Source organism: Panthera leo, chromosome D1, assembly GCF_018350215.1.
Source record: "Panthera leo isolate Ple1 chromosome D1, P.leo_Ple1_pat1.1, whole genome shotgun sequence".
NCBI lineage: Eukaryota > Metazoa > Chordata > Mammalia > Carnivora > Felidae > Panthera > Panthera leo.
Window position 1 is genome coordinate 15,849,056 of NC_056688.1, and position 18,873 is coordinate 15,867,928.

General features: G+C 57.1%; 1 protein-coding gene across 2 annotated transcripts; it reads right to left on the bottom strand.

Annotated features, from left to right (window-relative positions):
* Positions 1–15,881, bottom strand: SCN4B (sodium voltage-gated channel beta subunit 4). Of its 2 annotated transcripts, XM_042906684.1 has the most exons (5): positions 15,814–15,881; positions 7,669–7,841; positions 6,449–6,677; positions 3,931–4,060; positions 1–410 (listed from the first exon to the last, which is right to left on the bottom strand). In XM_042906684.1, exons 1-5 carry the CDS (start codon positions 15,872–15,874, stop codon positions 317–319), a joined length of 687 nt encoding a protein of 228 aa, XP_042762618.1. In that variant the 5' UTR covers positions 15,875–15,881; the 3' UTR covers positions 1–316. The 2 variants fall into 2 exon arrangements, with proteins under 2 accessions (XP_042762618.1, XP_042762619.1); XM_042906685.1 differs by lacking the exons at positions 6,449–6,677; positions 7,669–7,841 and having other exon boundaries at positions 15,814–15,874.
* Between the last annotated feature and the right edge of the window lie 2,992 nt (positions 15,882–18,873).

An 18,873-nucleotide genomic window follows, 5' to 3' on the forward strand; every position in this document is an offset into this window, starting at 1 on the left:
TCAATCAAGGTGGGGAGACTGAAGAAGACCGCATGTACCCAGGTGTTGGGGGACCCACCTTCCACACCGCGGAGCCTTCCTTTGCTTCCCTGAACTTTCCACAGGCCCCCTCCCCTGGCCGGCCCTCATCCCTGGGGAGCCCCGGCTGGGAGGGGGGCAGGCAGGCTGGCCAGGACCCCGGTTTCTCCCCAGAAAGACTACAGCTGGAGCCAAGCAGCAGGTGTCTCAGGCACGTGGGTTCACGGACACGGCTCAAGCATCAGTTCCATCATCAGAAAGTGAGGCCCCCGGCAGCTGCTCGGCCCCCAGCAAGGGCTCACACTTTGGTTGGTGCTTTCTCTTCCGCCTTAGAGCCAGGTAACCCATTCTCTGTGTTATCATTCCCTGAGGAACTCATGAGGCACTCTTTCCTGGAGAGGGAGAGAGCAGGAGAGGGCACTGGTGAGGTGGTGAGGACAGGAGCAAGAATAAGGGGTCAGCTCTGGAGAGAAGCGGTGGGCCCCACAACCCGCCCCAGGCCCTCTCTCTGGCCTTCCGGAGGGCACAGGTGGTGAGACGTCAAGTCATCTAACCTCTCTGGGCCTCAGTTTCCTCATCTATAAAATGGACGTAACGATGACACCTTTTTCGTGGGGGTGCCACAAGGCATCAACGAGTACCTGGAACGGTGCCCGCCACGTGGACAGGACCCGGGAAGGCTCACCGTCACCTAGTCGCCCCAATGTGGCAAAAGGCAAGAAAGAGTACCAGGCGCTGTTCCCAGGGGTCAGGGCTCCGGGGAAGCCAAGCCAGGTTAATTCCCAGGCTGGGCCAGCCCAGGGGAAGGGTGCAGGCCAGCGGGCAGTACGTCAAGGACAAAGAGCTCCTCCCCAGGCCCCCGGCGGGCCCTTCAAGGCTCCCTGAGCCGGCTGTGACCAGAGGTGGAGGAACACTCACGGAAGAGGCGGAGAGAAAGAGCAGGGCATCGAGGACGGCAGGTGTGGACAGAGTATGGCGGGATGGGGAGACGGCAGGAGGAAGGAGAGATGGTTACACGGGAAGACATCCCCCAGGAGTGCCACCACCCTGCCTGCCCAGAACTGGTCGTGTTCCAGGATAAGAATGTCCCACCTCAAAACAATTAAAAAATAAAAGGGGGGGGGGCCTGGATGGCTCAGTCAGTTAAGCGTCCGACTTCGGCTCAGGTCACGATCGCACGGTTCGTGAGTTCGAGCCCCGTGTCGGGCTCTGTGCCGACAGCTCAGCGCCCGGAGCCTGCTTCGGATTCTGTGCCTCCCTCTCTCTCTGCCCCTCCCCTGCTCGTGCTCTGTCTCTCTCTCTTTCTCAAAAATAAACAAACATTAAAAAAAAAAAAAATGCCCCACCTCAATGCCCGTACCCAGGCTGCATACGGCTCTCCAGAGAAGCCCTGACCGCTACATCACTCCGAGCTCTCTGCTTGTGAAAGCTTCCGAGGCTTTTTCATGGCTGCTGTGGCCACAGACTATCTTCGCCTCACCCCGGACTTGTGCAGCCAGCTTCGAGGCCTTCGGGAAGGACTTGCTATTTTGTCCTCATCGGTTTTGTCTCGCAAAATTTACTCCAGAGCTGCAGCCTACCGAGCTCCTCCTAGATCCCAATTCTGTTCTCTAATAGTCACTCGGTTCCTGGAAATTTGATATTCTTGGTGTCACTCAAATCCTAGTAACAATGAATAAGCAGGGCCCAGTGGCATACCACTAAAGACCTCTATTCAGATGGATCTATCTACCTTTTTGTCTATCTTTCTGTCTGTCTGTCTATCTATCTATCTATCTACCTACCTGCCTGCCTACCTACCTATCCCTATACCTATAGCCAACCAGACAACCACAATCTACCTAATTGTACTCCCAAGCACTCCAGATTTTTTTACTGAAAAGCCACTCGGTACCCAGCACTGTGTCAGGCTAGCAGGCGCTGAGTGCCTGCTCTCAGAAAATTTGCAGTCTTCCAGAGAATGTGACATTAAACACATGACCCCAACACAATGATAGGGTGAAGGGTGTGCTGAGGAGGGATTCCCCGAGGAGGCCTCCTCCTAGGGATCGGGGAGGGCTCTTTGGACATGTCACAGAAGTTGAGTCCAACAAAGATGAGCAGGAAAAAGGGAGGAGACATTCCAGGCAAAGGGAACTGCGCCTTTGAGGAGAAGCCCAGAATTGATCCCAAGATGCTGTCCCGCATCTCCCTTCTGCTCGGGAAGCCACGCCATCTCTGCTGTTAATGCAGGCTTTCCTGTACTCAGAGGACACTTGCAGGCTTCCCCGGGGTCTGAATCCCACCTCCAGCCTCCCCTCCCACCCAGTTCCCTGTGCTTACCGAGGCCAGACCCATTCTTCCAAAGCCCTCTGATCATGCCAGGCCCTGAGAGCTCTCACAGGCTCCAATGCAGCCAGAAGGAAAACCGATCTCAACCCGGACTCCCAGGTCCCCAGGGGTCTCCCCGCAGCCCCCTCTGCAGGCTTTTTCTCTCCTTCCCCCCGCCCCCCAACCACACGCCCCGCTCTCCCAACCAACAAAATGCCTTGTTCTTCAGACACATCCCTCCTCCCAGACTGTCCTCTTCTGCTCTCAGCAGTTCTGGAACACCCTTCTCCTGACCCTCCCCAGGGCTTAAATTACATCCATCTCGCAAGGCCTATCACAAATGTCCCTTTGGCCAGAAATCCTTCCCTAGTGTTCCACCCTCTCCTGAACCCCTGAAGCATTCTACTGCACCTCTGCGTGAAGTGTTACCATCTGCAGCAACCTCTTGATTTACCAGCGCCCTAGCAAGAAAACATTTGGTCTGCCTTGTCCTTGAGGAACCCCTGGTGGTTCCCGAGAACCACTGTTTTCTTTTCTAAATGCTTTTAAACCATATGCTGAACAGTCCGTTCTCCAATTTTGCTAACCGTCAATAGCAAAACTGGTTATTAAAAACAAAATGCGGTCCAACTCCATGCTCCTGGTCCCTCTCCAAACTCTCCAAAACCCTGGTCATGATGCAGGGAGACAGTCCAAGATTTCTTCATCCCAGCCAGTGCTGGAGGTGATACCCCGAGCCTCCCGCTCTCTACCCCCAGCGCTGTTCCCTTAATGTCCCCCCGGCCTTCAGCTTCCCTCCCTTCTCACCAGTACAGTTTCTGCCCTTTCCAGCCTAACTCCCTCTTCTCAACAAAGCGGAATGACGAGAAGAGAAACAGAGCAGTTCTGGGGCGCCTGGGTGGCTCAGACGGTTAAGCACCCAACTTCAGCTCAGGTCATGACCTCTCGGTTCATGGGTTCGAGCCCCACGTTCCAAATGCCTTTTCACTTTCTCCTCCTGCTGTTCAGGAGCCCGACACAGTTCTGGCAATTCCAGGCCCCCGGGGGCTGGGCTCGTACCCTCCCTCCCTTCCCATCCGTCTTAAACCTGAGCTCGCCCTGGGGTTTCCGGCAAGGCCCTGTCGGCCTTCTTAGATTTTAGTCTCCCCCGTGTGAACTTTCAGAATAAGGGTCTTCCCATTTTAGAGTTTCTGTACACGGAATCTCGCATTTTCTGTGATTCGACAAAGCAGGCGTCGTCAGTCCTCTGGTAAGACTTAGGCTGGGGAGGTGCACATGGAAAGAGAGGAGCTAACGGGACGGACAGGAAGACCGCTAGAGGAGAAAGAGCAGGCAGGTTGTATTCGTGTACTCGGGGAACTCAATAAATTCCTCCAGGAGGGAGAGGAAGAGGGGCTGGGAGGCGGGAGGAGGGGCGCAGGGATGGGAAGGAGGGGTAGGAGTGGGAAGCGACGATGGGGTGAGGGGACACATGGAAGGATGCAGGCGGATGGGGGGCAGACGGCAGTGGGATGACACAACCCCGGGAACACCCACGAGAGAAGACGGGACGGGGCGGTGGGCCCGTGGGGGGGACAGGAGCGTGCAGTGGAGCCAACTCACTTTTTCTCCTGAGTCTTCTTGATGACGAAGGCGATGAACTTCTTGAGCAACAGAATGCAGATGAGGAGCCCGATGACCCCGCCCACGACGCCCAAGATGATGAGGGTCACCGTGTTGTCCACTTCTTCCACTGCATGGCCAGAGCAGGGAGAGGAGGGGGTGGGTGAGGGGAGCGGGAGTCACCTGGAGCCCGGCATTATGGCAGCCTGGCGGCTACAGCCCTCCAACCCCGGGTCCGCGGCCCTCCCCAGGCCTTGCAGCAGGAAGTAGAAGCTGGAACATGGCGTCCACCAGGCTAAGGCACGACACGAAGAGGGCCCTCCCCCGACCCCCTCCGTGCACACACCCTCTCACAGGCACACACGCCGTTCTGGAATAATCCAGACGCGGGGCCACAGCGGCTTCTGAGCCCCAAATTGCCACATCGAATGTCACTGCTTCTTTCTGGGCCTCTTTTGTCCGTGCAGGAAAAATGAAGCATCTCCCTCTAACAACTTCTCTGCGGCAGGAAGTCTTCAGGGTCAGGTCGTCCGGATTTTAACTACAGGATTTCAACAGTCACTAACGAGCTGGTAACTGGAGCTGGTCACTAACCCTTCTACCTCATCTGAACTCCTGACTTCCGGAACCCCCTCCACTCCCTGTACCCCGACCTCCGTCGAGAAAATTCCACCCTTCCGGTTGTTTTGGCCAAAATGCTTGCAGTCATCCTTGACCCCTCCCTTCTCCAAACCCCACATCCCATTCACCTGAGAATCCTGATGGCCCTAACTTAAAAATCCCAGAATCTGACCTCTCAGTGCCACACTGGCCCAAGACATCCTGGCCTGGCTGTTTGTAGGAGCCTCTTAACCGGACTCCTTACTTCATCATCTATTCTTGGCCCTGCAGAGAGCTTGTTCCAGGTTAATTCTTCTACTCAGAGCTCTTTAGTGGCTCCCGTCTCCCTCAGGCCCCACACAATATGGCTTAATCTGACTCATTTCTAATTGCTCTGCTCCAGCCACAGTGGCCTCTCTCTCTTTTTTTGTTTTTCTTCCCAGCCACAGTGGTCTCTTTGATGTTCAAGTATCTGCCTCAGGGCCTTTGCCCTTGCTGTTCCCTCTGCCTAGACTATCTTCCCAAAGATATCCCCATTGCTTCCTCAAATGTCCTTCTTCTCTGTTGCCTTTTTGGTGCGGCCTTCCCCTCTTTCCTTCCCCGTTTTGCTTTTTCTTTACAACGCCAGCTATGTTCTCTTCGACGACCTCATTTTCTTCTTTATTTTGTTTACTATATATCTCCCCTGACTGGAAGGACGTCGCCAGAAGGGCGCAACTTTGTCTACCTTGTTCGTGCTGTGTCTTCGGCACCTGGAACAACGTCTGCCACACGGTAGCTACTCAATAACTATCTGGTGAATAGAGGAATGAAGGAGTCTATAAAAACGGAGAAAAGATCCCTTCAAAGGGACGTGTGAGGATCAAAGGAGCGAAGGTAAGACCCAGCGCCTAACTCAGGGTCTGGCACCCAGAAATGCTCCGTAAATGTGGCTTCCCTGCCTCTCCTCTTCCCTCATGGAAAGGCTGCGCACAAAGTGGGATAACATCCAAACATAGTAGAAGAGGTGATGCTCTACACAGCGTTGACCCAGATGGCTCCAGGCTCATGGCGAGCTGCCTGGACGGCCGCTGGCTCTGCCCCTGACACGGCCAACAGTGAACCCACGGGCATCTCTCTCTCCAGGCCCCACATCATCCGGGAGGGCAGCGAACCCCCAGGAACACAAGAAATGCAGCACAAGCAGGATCCTTGATCAGCTTCCCTCCCTTTTCTTCTCTGCTTCTGTGCCTCCTTAGCCTGGCAGACGCCCCATCCGCGAAGACCAGCCTAACACCTCCAGCCCCTTCTCTAACCACCTCTAGCGCCTGGAGTCATGTGACCACCTGGCTCCTCACCACCGGCTTCTTCACCGCCCAACCGTTCCATCTGTGCCAGACGGCAACCCCCAACTGGGGTTTAAGCTCCAGAGGGGAGCGATCGTTCTTATCAATCTCGGTTGCCTGTGCCTCTCCACGCTCCACCCCTACTTCAGGTCTCTGCTCACCCGTCTTCTGTCCTACCCTGAACTCTAAACTCCTCAAGGGAGACCACTGTGGATCAGTCGTAGCCCTTTTGGTCGGATACGTGGCATGCGACCAGCAGTTGCTAAGGGAATCCACAAGAGCAGTAATGATCGGCACACCCCACGAACGTCCCCCACCCACAAAACACTCCTAGCTCGCGTCTCTACTTCTCACGGGTACCCTAGGAGAACGCAGATTTTACAGATGAGGAAAACTGGCTCAGAGGAGCGAAATGTATATCACGAGCTGTTCAGCAGCAGAATGAAGTTCTCCTGCTCAGTGATTTGAGCTTCCAGATGTGACCCCAGTAACTCTCGAGAGCACAAAACAACAGAAAACACCAGTGGGGTCCATTTTGCCGTTTCAGTGTAACACTGAGTGGGGTATCCCTGGTCCCAGCCCCCACTGCTTACGTTTATCGACGACTTGGAGGGTGATGGTGGCCTGGTGATGAATATTTTTCTCCTTGGGGTTCCTCACATGACAGGTGTATTTGCCCGTGTCGCTGAATTCTAGGTTCCTCAGCAGAATGGAAATGTTGTTCATCTTCTCCTTAGTGGAGCCCTCCAGAGTGATGCGATCATCGTCTTTTGACTTCACCTTGGGGTCAGACTTCTCATTCTTCACTGTCCCGTCTATGATCTATAGGGGGAAGGAGGGGGGGAAGAGATGGCCGAGAAAGAATCAGAGTCCTCAGAAGTCACGGCATCACTTCAAGCCCATCCCTTAGGTGCCTCCCTGCCCAGGTCCAGAAAGAGCCTGCCGCCAGAGACGCTCCCCCCACTTGGTTTCCTCCCAATATCGATGACTCCGCCTGTCTAACCTGAATTTTGCTTGCTTCACGCTAAACCCATTTTCTGTCATTAAGGTCTCCCTGGAACGCAGCACAGCGCTTACTGCTTTCTTCTTAAAAGCCTTTTACATAATGACTCCGGCAAATCCCACACTCGTTTCCCTCTGTCAACACCCCCCACCCCAGCCTTTGCTGACGCCTTGTCCCCTGTCCATCTGAATTCTGGCCCTCCGTCAAGACCTGGGTCAATCCCAATCCTACGGCACTGTCCATCAACAGCCTCTGAGTTCGGCGTTTAATTACATCCAGAGTTGGTCTCTTGTGGCTTCCTTACTTACACCTTGGGACCCCTACCGGACCACGCGGTGACTCCTCCCTGAGCCCCTGTTGACTGATGCACCCCACCCCCAGCCCACAGCCCTGCCAGATACTCCTGGAGAGCTTCCTCTTGCCTCCCTTCAGGTACAGCTCCCCAGCCCTTCTCCCCTTGGCCTCTTCTCGTTTCCTCTCTGCAAGCCTTCCAGAGGTCTTTTCCCTCTCCCGTTTTTTAAATTATTTTCACACAAGCAATCCAAGTTTCAGGTATTCCTTCAGACCAGACAAGGACTCTAGCCAAGAATGCCAACAAATCCCCCAATTCTGGAAACACAGTCTAAGCATTCCTCCCATTGGATCCTTCTGGACAGCTCTGGGAAGAATGCTAGGAGCAAGGGTGACACAAGGTGGATCCTGGGGACCATTGCAGGGATGTCATTCCAGAAGGGACCAGTCCAGGGGAACGGGAGGCAGGGGTAAGGCACAGGGAGCTGAGCTGTCCCCTCCCCTCCCCCCACGACTTACAGTCCTGAATGTGTCACTGCTGTTGTACGACCACCAGAAGTAGAGGTCCTGGAAACCAAAGCAGCTGGAGAACGTGCAGGGCAGCAAGATCTCCGTGCCGTTGACGGCGTAGATGGTGGTGGCTTTTCCCACGGACACCTCCAGCGACAGGGACACGGGGAGCAGGAAGAGACCTGTGTGAGAGACACCACCCCCCTGAATAAAACCCCACGGGAATCCCCAGCCTGGAGCTCTGGAAGAGGACACTCGGGCAGGGAGGCGTGGCTTGGCCGGGCAGGGAGGTCTCTGTCACCCTCGGTATCAACTTGGGGAGGACGGTCCTCTTCACTGCAGCTCACGCTGCCTGAGCCACCCGCCCTCATTCATTTCTCCCGCCTGGCCCGGGCCGGTGAGCCGCCCTTGTGGCACACGGAATGACCACCAGGGGTCACCCCAACCCAAGAAAAAGGGGCCCTCGCCGCGAGTCGGCGCCCCCTAACCTGCGGGGCAGTCCCTGAAAGTGCCATTCCCGCACCCCGCAGGTGCCGGACGGGCTCGGCCTATTGGCGGTGGGAATGGCCCCTGGGACGCTGCGCGGCCCCCTCGTTACATTTCCCGGATTGGGGGGTGGGGACGAGGCGAGGTCCCGCGCGGGGAAGAAGGGAAAATGGGCAAACCCCGTCCCCGACACCGCGCAGCGGCCTCTTCGTCCTGAGCCCTGGACCCTCGCACCGGCCCCCAGGGGCTGAGAGGCTGAGGGCCACCTCCCGCCGGACCGTGCCTGCCTGGCCGGGTCCCACGGCCCCTGGACACCGGACCCTGAGAACAGGAGGAAGGCGACCCCCCGGGGCAGGACCGACGGGGGGGGGGGGGGACCAGGGGACCGGGGGAGGGGGTGGGGTGGCTCGGGGGCTCAGGTCAGGCGAATGTAGGAGGAAAAGGGAGCGGGCAGACCCCGCTGGAGGCAGAGTCCAGACGACAGGGATGCACGGGATACGGGCGGTGTGGAGGGTGCCGGACCGCTGTCCCCTCCCGGCCCGGAGTAGCCCGGACTGTCCCCCACACCCCACAGCCCCTCTCGGCCCTCCTTCCGGGAACGTTCCTCGAGCGCCCCCCCCCCCCCCCCCCCCCCCCCCCCGGTCTCTTTCTGCCAACCTCGCACCCACTACTCAGGACATCATTGGGCCTGGGAACCACCAGTCTCCACTCGCCTCTGGGACCCACCTCGTGGCCCTGGCCCTCCTCCTGTCCCACAGAGTCCTTTGAGGAGCCCCGCGATAGGGGGCGTGGGGAGGAGGGGCGTCAGAATAAGATGCCTAGCTGTCCTTGCCCCTAAGTGAAAGGGGCACCTGGGGTGGCCCTGAGCGAGGTCTCAGAGAGGGTCCTACTCAGGTTCCCAGCCATCCCCGGAATAATGACCCTTTTTTCCTGGGCCCAGAGCTCTGCTACAGGCCGCACGTGGGTGATCCCATTTCATTCCCAACTCACACCTGGAAGATGGGTATTTCTGTAAGACTGAGCCACTCAGGCACCCGGACGTCCGGCTCAGGTCAGGATCTCACTGTGGGTTCCACCCCTGCCTCCGGCACCGAGCTGAGGACTCGGAACCTGGAGCCTGCTTCCGATTCTGGGTCTCCCTCTCGCTCTTTCCCTCCCCTGCTCTCGCTCTGTCTCAGGGACCTCTTTGGTCTACCGTGATTCCTTCATGGTCCCTAATCAGTTTCCCCTTGCTTTGCTCACCGGAGGTAATGATGCACCTAAGCAGTGCTTTTTAAATGACAGCGAAGGGCTCCAAGGAGAGCCAACGGCCCCGCTTCTTGCACTCAGGGCTCCACTCAGCTTCTTCACGTCCCCTCAGCTGCTGAAGGCAACGTGGAGGGCTCTCACCTCGAAGGTCAGAAGGAACACGCAATGGTCCAGGAACCCATCGTGGCCCCTGCCAGTGTCGATCACAGTCGATACTTACTGAGCATGTACTGTGTGCCAGGCACATCGGATCTATACCCATCCTGTGAGCGACGTGCTATGATAAGTCCATATTATAGATGAGACGACTAGCACAGAGAGGTTAAGTGGCTCGCCTTTCGGTCAACAAGAAACATTTCCAGCATTCCAAAGCCCCAAAGCAAGAAACTCCTTTCTCACATCCTAGTAGAGAAGGGTTTGCCCGCCAAGGTTCCCATGAGTGTTGAGAAGTTAGCCCTCATTCTTCGATCAGCTCTTATGTGCCAGGAATTGTTCTAGAATGTGGCTTTCCAACTTGAGACAGCATGGGAATCACCAAGATGGCTTGGCCCACCTCTGGAGTTTCTGATTCAGTCCAGAGAGCCTACCGGAAATTAGAAATTTGCATTTCTAGGGGCGCCTTGGGGGGCTCGGTGGGTTAAGTTTCTGAAGCTTGATTTCGGCTCAGGTCATGATCTCATGGTTCCTGGGTTCGAGCCCCACATTGGGCTCGGTGCTGACAGTGCAGAGCCTGCTGGGGAGTCTCTCTCTCTCTCTCTCTCTTTCAAAATAAATAAACATTTTTTAAAAAAGAAATTTGCATTTCTTCATGTTCTCAGGGAATACTTTGGTCAGCAACAACACTTTGAAAACCACTGTCCTAGAGGATTTATCCATATTAACGCCAGCTTTTATTAGAACACCAAAAGGTAGGTATAATTTTTCTCATTTTACAGATGGTGAAACTGAGGCTCAGAGAGCTTACATAACTTGCCCAGGGCCACATAGTAACTGGTGAATCTGGGACTGAGCCCAGGGCATGTTATATGCCCTGTCTCATTTAATCCTCATAATAATCCTAGGAGGTAGTTATTTTTATCCTTAATATACAAAATGAAAGGAACAGGCTCAGAGAAAATCACTTGCTCAAGGCCACACACCCGGTGAGTGGACTAAGCAGCATTCACACTCTCAAGGCTAGCTCGGCTCACTGCTCCTGGTTTCCTTTTTCCCTCTGCCCCTGCCCTGCAACACACCTCCCCTAGAGATCTGGGACAGCAGCCAGACAGGAGCAAGCGGCCGACTTCGGCTTAGGTCACGATCTCACGGTTTGTGAGTTCGAGCCCCGCACCGGGCTCTGTGCTGACAGCTCAGAGCCTGGAGCCTGCTTCAGATTCTCTCTCTCTCTGCCCTTCTCCTACTCTTTCTCTCTCTTTCTCTCTCAAATGTAAATAAACATTTAAAAAAAAAATTTTTTTTAAAAGATGGCCCTTCTGTAGGCAACACGAGCTCTGCTTCTGACCCCCATTGTTCCCCCAAACCAAGGAACAGAGTGCGGAACTATGACGGGGAAGCCTTCAGAAGCTTCCTAATAACCACAGGCCTCCCTCGGTGCCCAAGCTCCAAGGACAGCCATAGCTCCAGCCTCCAGTGCTCACTGGCACCTCTGGCCAGGAACCCGCATCCTGAGGCAGATGGGGGGGAACTCAAGTCAAGGGTGACATCCCCTCCCCAACCCCCGCCAGAATGGGATATCCAAGAACACCAAAAATACACATCGAAAGCAAAATCTTTCTGACTGCTTTAAATAGGGAGAGGCCAAAAAGGGCAAAAGAAGAGTCCAGAACGGAGGACAGGCTATTTCTTTAAGGTCTAGCTCATGACAATGCATATTTCTGCCTGATTAGCATGTGCCTATGTGGATGACTTAACTCTAATACACTCAGGACTCCCACAGTGAAACATTGCCATTCCCAGCATAGCCTGGAGGGGACAAAGGAAAGGCAGAGAGGCTTCCACAGAAAAGTCCAAAGCCCTGCCCAAGTTCAGGCATCAGAGACGGCGGGCAAGCCTGGGCTCTGCACCGCACAGCCTCCCAGCGGTCTGGAAGTCCTGGCCGCTATGCCTGGGAGGCTCGTGCACAGAAAAGCCAGGGGCCTGTCTCCTGTGTTCTCCCATTGGCAATGCTCTACTGGGGGGACAGGAGGGAACAAGGGCAGATGTTGGTCCACTAGAGGCCCCCAGAAGAGTGCTTCAGTAGGATGACCAAGCCAGGAGCGGACTGGTCAGCAGGTGCCAAGCAGGCCCCACGCTGCCTGCTGACCTTGATAAAGTCAGAGACGCCACGGCCCGCATGCACACCCCAGACCAGGGACGCCTGTCTTTCCTACCTCCTGAGCTTGGTATAAAGACAAAACATGAGCTCACAAAGTCCAAGAAGGGCCTCGGTGAGGCCACCCCTCTGACCTAGGCACCTCGAAGGGAGAGGAGGATGGTATTTGAAAGGAGGGAGGGGGACAGGGCTCACCCCCATCACAGGTCTGGACGCGACCAGGGGACCTCTAGGTCAATGGCCGGTGTCAGCCGAAAATGCCCCCAGGCCGTTCGCACACTACTTTGTACTCGTGCCCTATATCACCACTTGGAGGTGATTGTGTCTGTGCGGCCATTTCCCCGGAGTGAAGACGTTGCTTAGAATTTCAACTGTTTAGAATTTCAGTGTGTGCCTGTATTTGGGACTGGGGGCCTCTTTCTGGCTCAGGGGTCGATGAACAAGGTCTCACCCTGTGGAATACCACCCTGAGCCCCAAATCTTTGCCTTTGCTCCCTGAAAGGCCCTGACTACCCAGCGACTCTCGGAGCCTCCATTTTCTTTGCCCTTCTGGGAAGCCTTCGGTCCCTCCACTCTCATCTGGGTGCTGCGGGTATTGTCTGAGGAGTCACTCGAGCTGCCCAAGTTTTAGTAAAGTAAAAAAAGCCCTAGGGGCGCCTGGGTGGCTCAGTGGGTGAAGCGTCCGACTTTGACTCAGGTCATGATCTCGCGGTTTGTGAATTCGAGCCCCGCGATGGGCTCTGTGCTGACAGCTCGGAGCCTAGAGCCTGCTTCCAATTCTGTGTCTCCCTCTCTCTCTCTGCTCCTCCCCTGTTGATGCTCTCTCTCTCTCTCTCTCTCTCTCTCTCTCAAAAATAAATAAACATTAAAAAAAAATTTTTTTTAAGTCCTTGGCGCATGCAGATGTTATCATTAAATATTCACACCAGCGGGAATCTTACGGTCACCATCAAACATTCCAAGGCAAATGCCAAGGCAGGAAATGGTCTGCCACCTCTCCCCAAATCCAAGGATCAATCACTCACTCTCTCTCTCACACACACACACACACACACACACCGCCAGAGGGGAGGGAGCAAAGAGGGGCAAGGTGGCATGGGCTCTAAGTTTAGCTCCGAGGGCTGGCCTGGCAGCACGGGAGGCGGAAGCGGGCTGACTGTAACAGGGAAGCTGATACGCTCTGGTCCCTGGCCCCGGGGGAGTCAGACAGAGACAGGCTCAAAGTTAGAGCTGAGTAGCAGAAAGTGGGCCGAGGCAGCAGGACAAGACCCCTCCTGGGGAGCAGGGCCCTGGGGACCGTGGGAGGCAGGGCTGGGCCAACCAAGGCCCCTGGGCCCAGAGACAAAGGAAAGATTTCAGCTCCCTCTCCCTAGGCAACCTGCCTACTTCCTGCCCACCCCCAGGAGCTTTGCTGAGACAGAAGTGTGCCCCCGAGAGAGTACTGGATGCTCAGCAAAATCAGCTTTGCCAACAAGTCCAAACAGCGAGCCTGCCCCCCCCCCCCCTTGCAGCCACGGAATGGGTGTGTGGGCACAACCAGCCTGCGGCTTATTCAGAGATCCCTGCACTCTCAGCAAGCGGTGGGAGTACCTGTGCCCAGGGCCTACCTTTCGCACTGATCCTAGCACTAGGGCGGGGGGAGGGAGGGCTTTGGGATACCCCCACGGCCCGCATCTCCGGAAAACCAGCCCATCACCCAGTCCAGCTCAAAACCAAGGGCATCTCTCCACTCCTCCTCTTTCCCGCCCTCTTCTCCGTGAACTCCTTACCTCACCCTTTCCTTTCCTTTTCTCTGAGCGGGTCTGAGCACCTTCTCCTTAATTGTGTTCTCATTAAACAAGCCCTTAATAAATACATACCAAGGGAAAGAGGGTTGTGCAACATAGCACCCTCACAAGTGATAATTAAACACAGATCACAGCAATTAAGCAAATCGGGGAACAAGGAAGGGGCGGGCAGGACAGACATATTACCAGTTACAAGCTCAGGAAGGGACTGGCACCCACGTAAACCCCAGCCGCAACAATACGACCTTGGAAACTGCTTCTCTGTTTAAGAGAGGGATGTGTTGTGGGGTTATGAGAAATCTGTGGTCTCAATAAGTGAAACTGAGTTTGACATGGGGTGAGGGGGTGGCGGGGGAGGGACCCCGGGGAGCTTACTGCTTTGTGCCCAGTCTCTGCAGGTGTCTGGGCCCCCAAGCCTCTATCCCTACAGGCCTCACCCCTTCTTCAGCTCAAGAGCACAATCCTGCTGACCTTCCCTCTCACCAGACTTTAGTCAACTGGGGGGCAAGTTGGGCTGACAGAGCCCAAGAGAACTCGATTCTGTCCCACTTGACCATCAATTGGCCATGTTGGGTGAGTCACCTTCCCTCTCTGGACCCTGGCTTCCTCATCCTTAGGGGAACTCTGTGATATGGTTTTCAAACTTCCTGCCAGCTCGGATGCTGCCAGGGAGCTTCTCAAGTTGGCTGTCCAGTTGCCCCTGTATCTCCCCCGCTGGACGGGGAGCAAAGATGGCGCCTGTGTCCCAAGTTCAAAGCAATGCCCTCTGTGAGGGCTCAGTAGTGGCCGCCTGGGCCGGGTCCAAGGAGGGACCCTGGTGGTCCTAAGTCTACCCAGCTGAACAGTCCTTGGGGGGAGGGGGAGGGGACGTTTTCCACCTGGAGCAAAGTACCAGGACTCTGCCCACCGCAGGCAGAAGGCGGGGCAGAGGTGTTGATAAGTGGGCTGGTTTAATGACTGTAGGAGTTTGACCTCCCCAGGGACCCCTTACCCCTGCCGTGGCCGCAGTGGGCACCCGGGCTGATCAGAGGCAAGATGGGGGTGGGGAGAGCTGGCACACAGCGTCCCCGCGCCCACCCGATGAAGAGGGAGCCTCAGGCCTCGCAGACGCCAACCTCATTAGGGTCACTGCGAAAGCAGCACAAACCTGCGCCCAAGGGACGAGAGACGACACCCGTGTCTTCTCGCCAGCTGTAGGGATGTAAGTAAATCGGTGGCTCCCGAGTGAAAGAAATACTCTACCCTCCTCCGCACCACGTGCATACACGTGGCCACCCAGGTCCGCATACAGTTTATTTACATTTGCACGCACAGCAGCGGCCGCCCTTAAAAGCTTCGGTCTCCCTGTTTCCGGCACAAACGCCTACATCATGTACCTAGCCTGACGAGGGGAGCTGCCAAAAGCCAAATCTGACAAATATAAACAGGAAGAAGGGCAGGTGCCAGAGATGGGGTCAGCTTACACTGAAATCCAGCTATGATTTATGAGGGGATTAGATTCTGGACTGATACCGTTCTCTAATCTCTTGGAGTTCGCCACTCAAAACTATCACGTGTATATTAATAGATATTAATACTCTCTTCCTTCGGGGTCCTCTGGATCTGTCTCCTCCGTCTTCATACTCATCCCAAAACGAAGAGCCCGGGAGCAGGTTAAACAGGTCCTCCCTGTGGTATCTCTTTGCAAGGAGAAGGAAAAGATCTTTCCTAAAAGGGGGCTTGAACGGTTCTCCCAAGTCCTTCCAACCCTCCCCAGTCCCTAGTGTGGGGCTGCGGGAAAGACAGTGGGCCCTGAGGAGATAGAGGGCAGAGACAAGCGGGAAAAGGGCCAGGAGGAAGGGGAGCCCCCCTCCACCCCCTCCAACTGGTGCATCCCGATGCCTGGGCATCAAGCCTCCAAGTTGCAAACAGCTCTGGGTAGGGGGAGAAACCACCATCCCGACAGTCACAGGTGCAGCCCGCCTGGCATCCCCCCTACGCCCGGGGCACAGACACCCTCCCCCAGCAAGCCTAAACCTCAGGACTCGAGAGACCCCTGCTGCAGCGCCAAGATGCAGCTCCAGAAGCCCGGAGCTGAAGGCGCCAGGGACAGCAAAGAACTAATCACGGGGCTGGCGGCCGTTGGGGCGGGGGACACGCACCGTCCCCAGAGAGCACAGCCGTGCGAGCCGGGCGGCCGGCAAGAAACTGGTGGCGGCGCTGCTCCTTCCGTGCCGCACTCCAAAGCCCACCCGGTCCACGGCACTTCTCTTCTAAGTGTCCCCTCCCCTGGGGGAACAGGGTGGAGAAAGAGGAGAAGAGATCAAGCTGGGGCTGCCTTACCCAAAAGCCCAGTGCCCAGCCATCTCGCCGGGGCCGCGCCTCGGTCCCTGGCCCCGGGCATCGTTCTGTGGTCTGCGGAGCGCGCCAGGGGCGCGGGGACGGGCTACAGGGCACAGCCGCTCGCGGCCCGCGGTCTGCAGTGGGCCGCCGAGCCGCCGCGAGCTCTGCGCCGCCGGTCGGGGCTCGGGAAAGTTAGCGGGGAGAGCGCAAGAGCAGGGGGAGGGAGGGAGAGGAGGGGCCGGCTGCTGGAGCCGCTGCTGAGGGCACCGGGAGGAGAAGGAGGAGCAAGTGGAGGAGGAGGAGGAGGAGGAGGAGGAGGAGGAGGAGGAGGAGGAGGAGGACGACGACGAGCAGGAGGATCGCCGACCGGGCGCAGAGAGGAGCGGCGCTGCGCCTCGGCTCTGGACGCGCTCCAGCCGCAGGAGGGGCGGCGGCCGCCGCGGAACCCCGGGCGCCCCCGCCCGCTGCGCACCCTGCCCCGCCTCGCGGGCCGGGAGCCCCGGGAGCGGGCCGGGCACCCCGCTTCCTCCCCAGCGCGGGCTGGGCGGCTGCGGCTCAGCACTGCAGGGCCACCCGCAGCCGCCCGCATCATCCCGTGCGCCGAGCTGCCAATTAGGAGGGTAGTTGGGGGTGGGGGTAGATGTGGAGCCTTTCGGGTGTTGGGAGGCTGTGTTGCTCTGCTTTGGGGAACGCGAGTCGGGCGGCGGCTCCCTCTCCCGGGGCCGCAAAAGGACCACTCGAACGTCCGCGGCCGGCACTGCCGCAGCGGGTGAGTGCGCGCGCGGGCTGGCCCACTGCGGACCCCCTGCGCCTGCGGCCCGCCACCCGCCGCCCGCGCCCCCGCCGCTCAGGGCCCGGAGAACAGAGCCTCCAGTTGCAAACGCCCCCCCCCCCCCCCCCCCCCCCCCCCCCCCCCCCCCCCCCGCCCACAGACCTCTCCCGAAATCGTGATGCTCCTGGCTGGGGAATCAGGCCAGACACTCCCTATGTGCGCCCGCTGCACCGTCCTTCTCATTTTGCCCACCCAGGCTGTCCCCCCCCGGAACCTGCTCTGTCTCCCTCCTCCAAGGGATTCCCTGAGTCTCCCTTTTGGGGGTGGGGAGTAAAGGAGCCCAGGGCAGGCCTCCCTGCTTGGGGTTACAGCCAGGTCGGAGGGCTGAGGTGCGATGGCAGAGGAGGGAGCCTTATCCAACCTGGAGGGACAAGCGAGTAGGGCTATTTGCCGGCCACCCAGACCCCCTCCCTCCACCACAGATCCTGTCCGCCTCCCTGACCCTCCAGTCCTTGCAGGTCTGGACACCTGCTCAGATTTGGAAGCCTGCTCCCATGTCACGGGCTGAGCCCTGCAACAGCCCCGTCAGTGCCCCCACTTTCTTAACCTGGGGGTCCCCGGCCGGGCTTTAAAGAGATCCTGGCCTCCTTGAGGTTGTCGGGAAGATGCTCTGTGTTTCCAGGAGAGAGGCCCACTGCCTTTCCTCCGTGTCGCTGTGACAGTGTTGTGGTGGCCCTGGGGTTAGGCGCTGGGGACTCCAATCCCAGCTCCAGCACGCACTGCTGCGTGACCTTGAGCAAGTTATGCAATCTCCTGCAGAAGCCTCGTCTGTACTTTGTGATAGTTACCTCGTGGGATGGTTAAGAGCAGTGCTACTGAGACGGAGCCACCGGGAGGGGCCTCAGGGCCTCGCTCTGGCCCTCCTGTGGCCCTAATCTCCTCACTGGAAAAGGAGTTCGCCTGTCAGAAAGGAGGGTGGTCCACGCACCTCCTCTTCTAGACCATGCTCCGGGTATCCGGGATCCTAGAATTCCCTGCTCAGATGACTCAACCCGGAGCCAGCCTCGTCCCCAGGCGCATCCCCTCAGGAGCTGACCGTGCCAGATGCACCCGCAGGCCCAGAGAGTGGGCAAGGGTCAGCTGTTTGCAGGGGCTGGGGAGTGGACAGAACCCGACATGCAGGGTGGAACGTTGCCAGGCAGACGTGAGAGCCCCCACCCCTGCAGGAGCCGAGAAGCAGCCCAGGGAATCCTTTTTGGACCTGGGCCTCAAATTAAGGCCAAGGAAAATTAATCCATTCGGAGGATAACAGATCAACTTTAACACTTTGGCATCTTGACATCTAACTTCCAGTTAGGCATAGACGTAATTTCCATTCGTCTACTTGCTCCAGGCCTTACAAACGTCAGAAGCGGACCTGACGATGAAGCCTGAATGAGATATTCTTTTATGCAAAAAGTGCTTAGCACAGTGCTAGACAGAGGGTGAGCGCACAGTACCTTTTCGTTCGTATTATTCTCAAAGAGGTCTGTGACCCAAAAATGCTCAGTCTCTTCCCATCTCCAGGCTCACCTCACCCTCTCCTCCCCACCCGAGATCCTGGACACTAGACCAGCAGGGCGGGCATCAAAGCTGCCCACTTTATTTTTACAGCAGGGGTCATGTTTCTCAGAACAGGAGGCTGAGGTGAGGGAGGAGGTGAGCCAAAGGGAAGGAAAGTGACCCCTGCCCAGAGAAGGGGGAGGGGAGGGGACAGAGCTCTCTGGATATCTTTAGATCCTGGCGACCGGAAACGGGGCCAGTGTCCCCGGTGCCCTCCGCGTCCCCCGCTGCCTCGCTGCTCGTCATTCTTCACAGCCCGGAGAATTCTTAGGAGACACACACATTTCACAGATGAAGAAACGGGCCCAGAGAGGTAGAGTGTGGAGCCCAAGGTCACAGAGAAAGCGAGTCTTAGAGCCAGGATTAGAACCTCCCCCACTATGTGATTCCCTCTGTCCACGCCCCCCCAGCTTTCCTTTAAAGAACATCAGGAGGGTTCCACACTTGGGCAGAAGAAGTGCTTGAGAAATGCATTAGTGGCTAGGAGATTTCTACATTTATAGAGCACTTTCCCGAACAATTCTCAAAACCCTAGACCATTGATCCAGCTTGGAGGGTCCTCCTGAGTGTGCTGGGGAGAGACTGACCCTTTGAAAAACGTCTCCTTGAGGAACCCTCCCTGATTTAGCCCCCTTCGCCCCGCTCAAGAGCCCCCAGTCTCTGGGTGGGGGACGTGATTTCGGCAC

Bases quoted from the DNA above. Each gene is read 5' to 3' on its own strand.
- SCN4B (XM_042906684.1), bottom strand. From the start codon at position 15,874: ATGCCCGGGGCCAGGGACCGAGGCGCGGCCCCGGCGAGATGGCTGGGC. The intron at 6,678-7,668 runs GTAAGTCGTGGG...TTCCCCCTATAG, and splicing joins GCAGTGACACATTCAGGACT to ATCATAGACGGGACAGTGAA. The intron at 4,061-6,448 runs GTAAGCAGTGGG...CTGGCCATGCAG, and splicing joins CCTCCAAGTCGTCGATAAAC to TGGAAGAAGTGGACAACACG.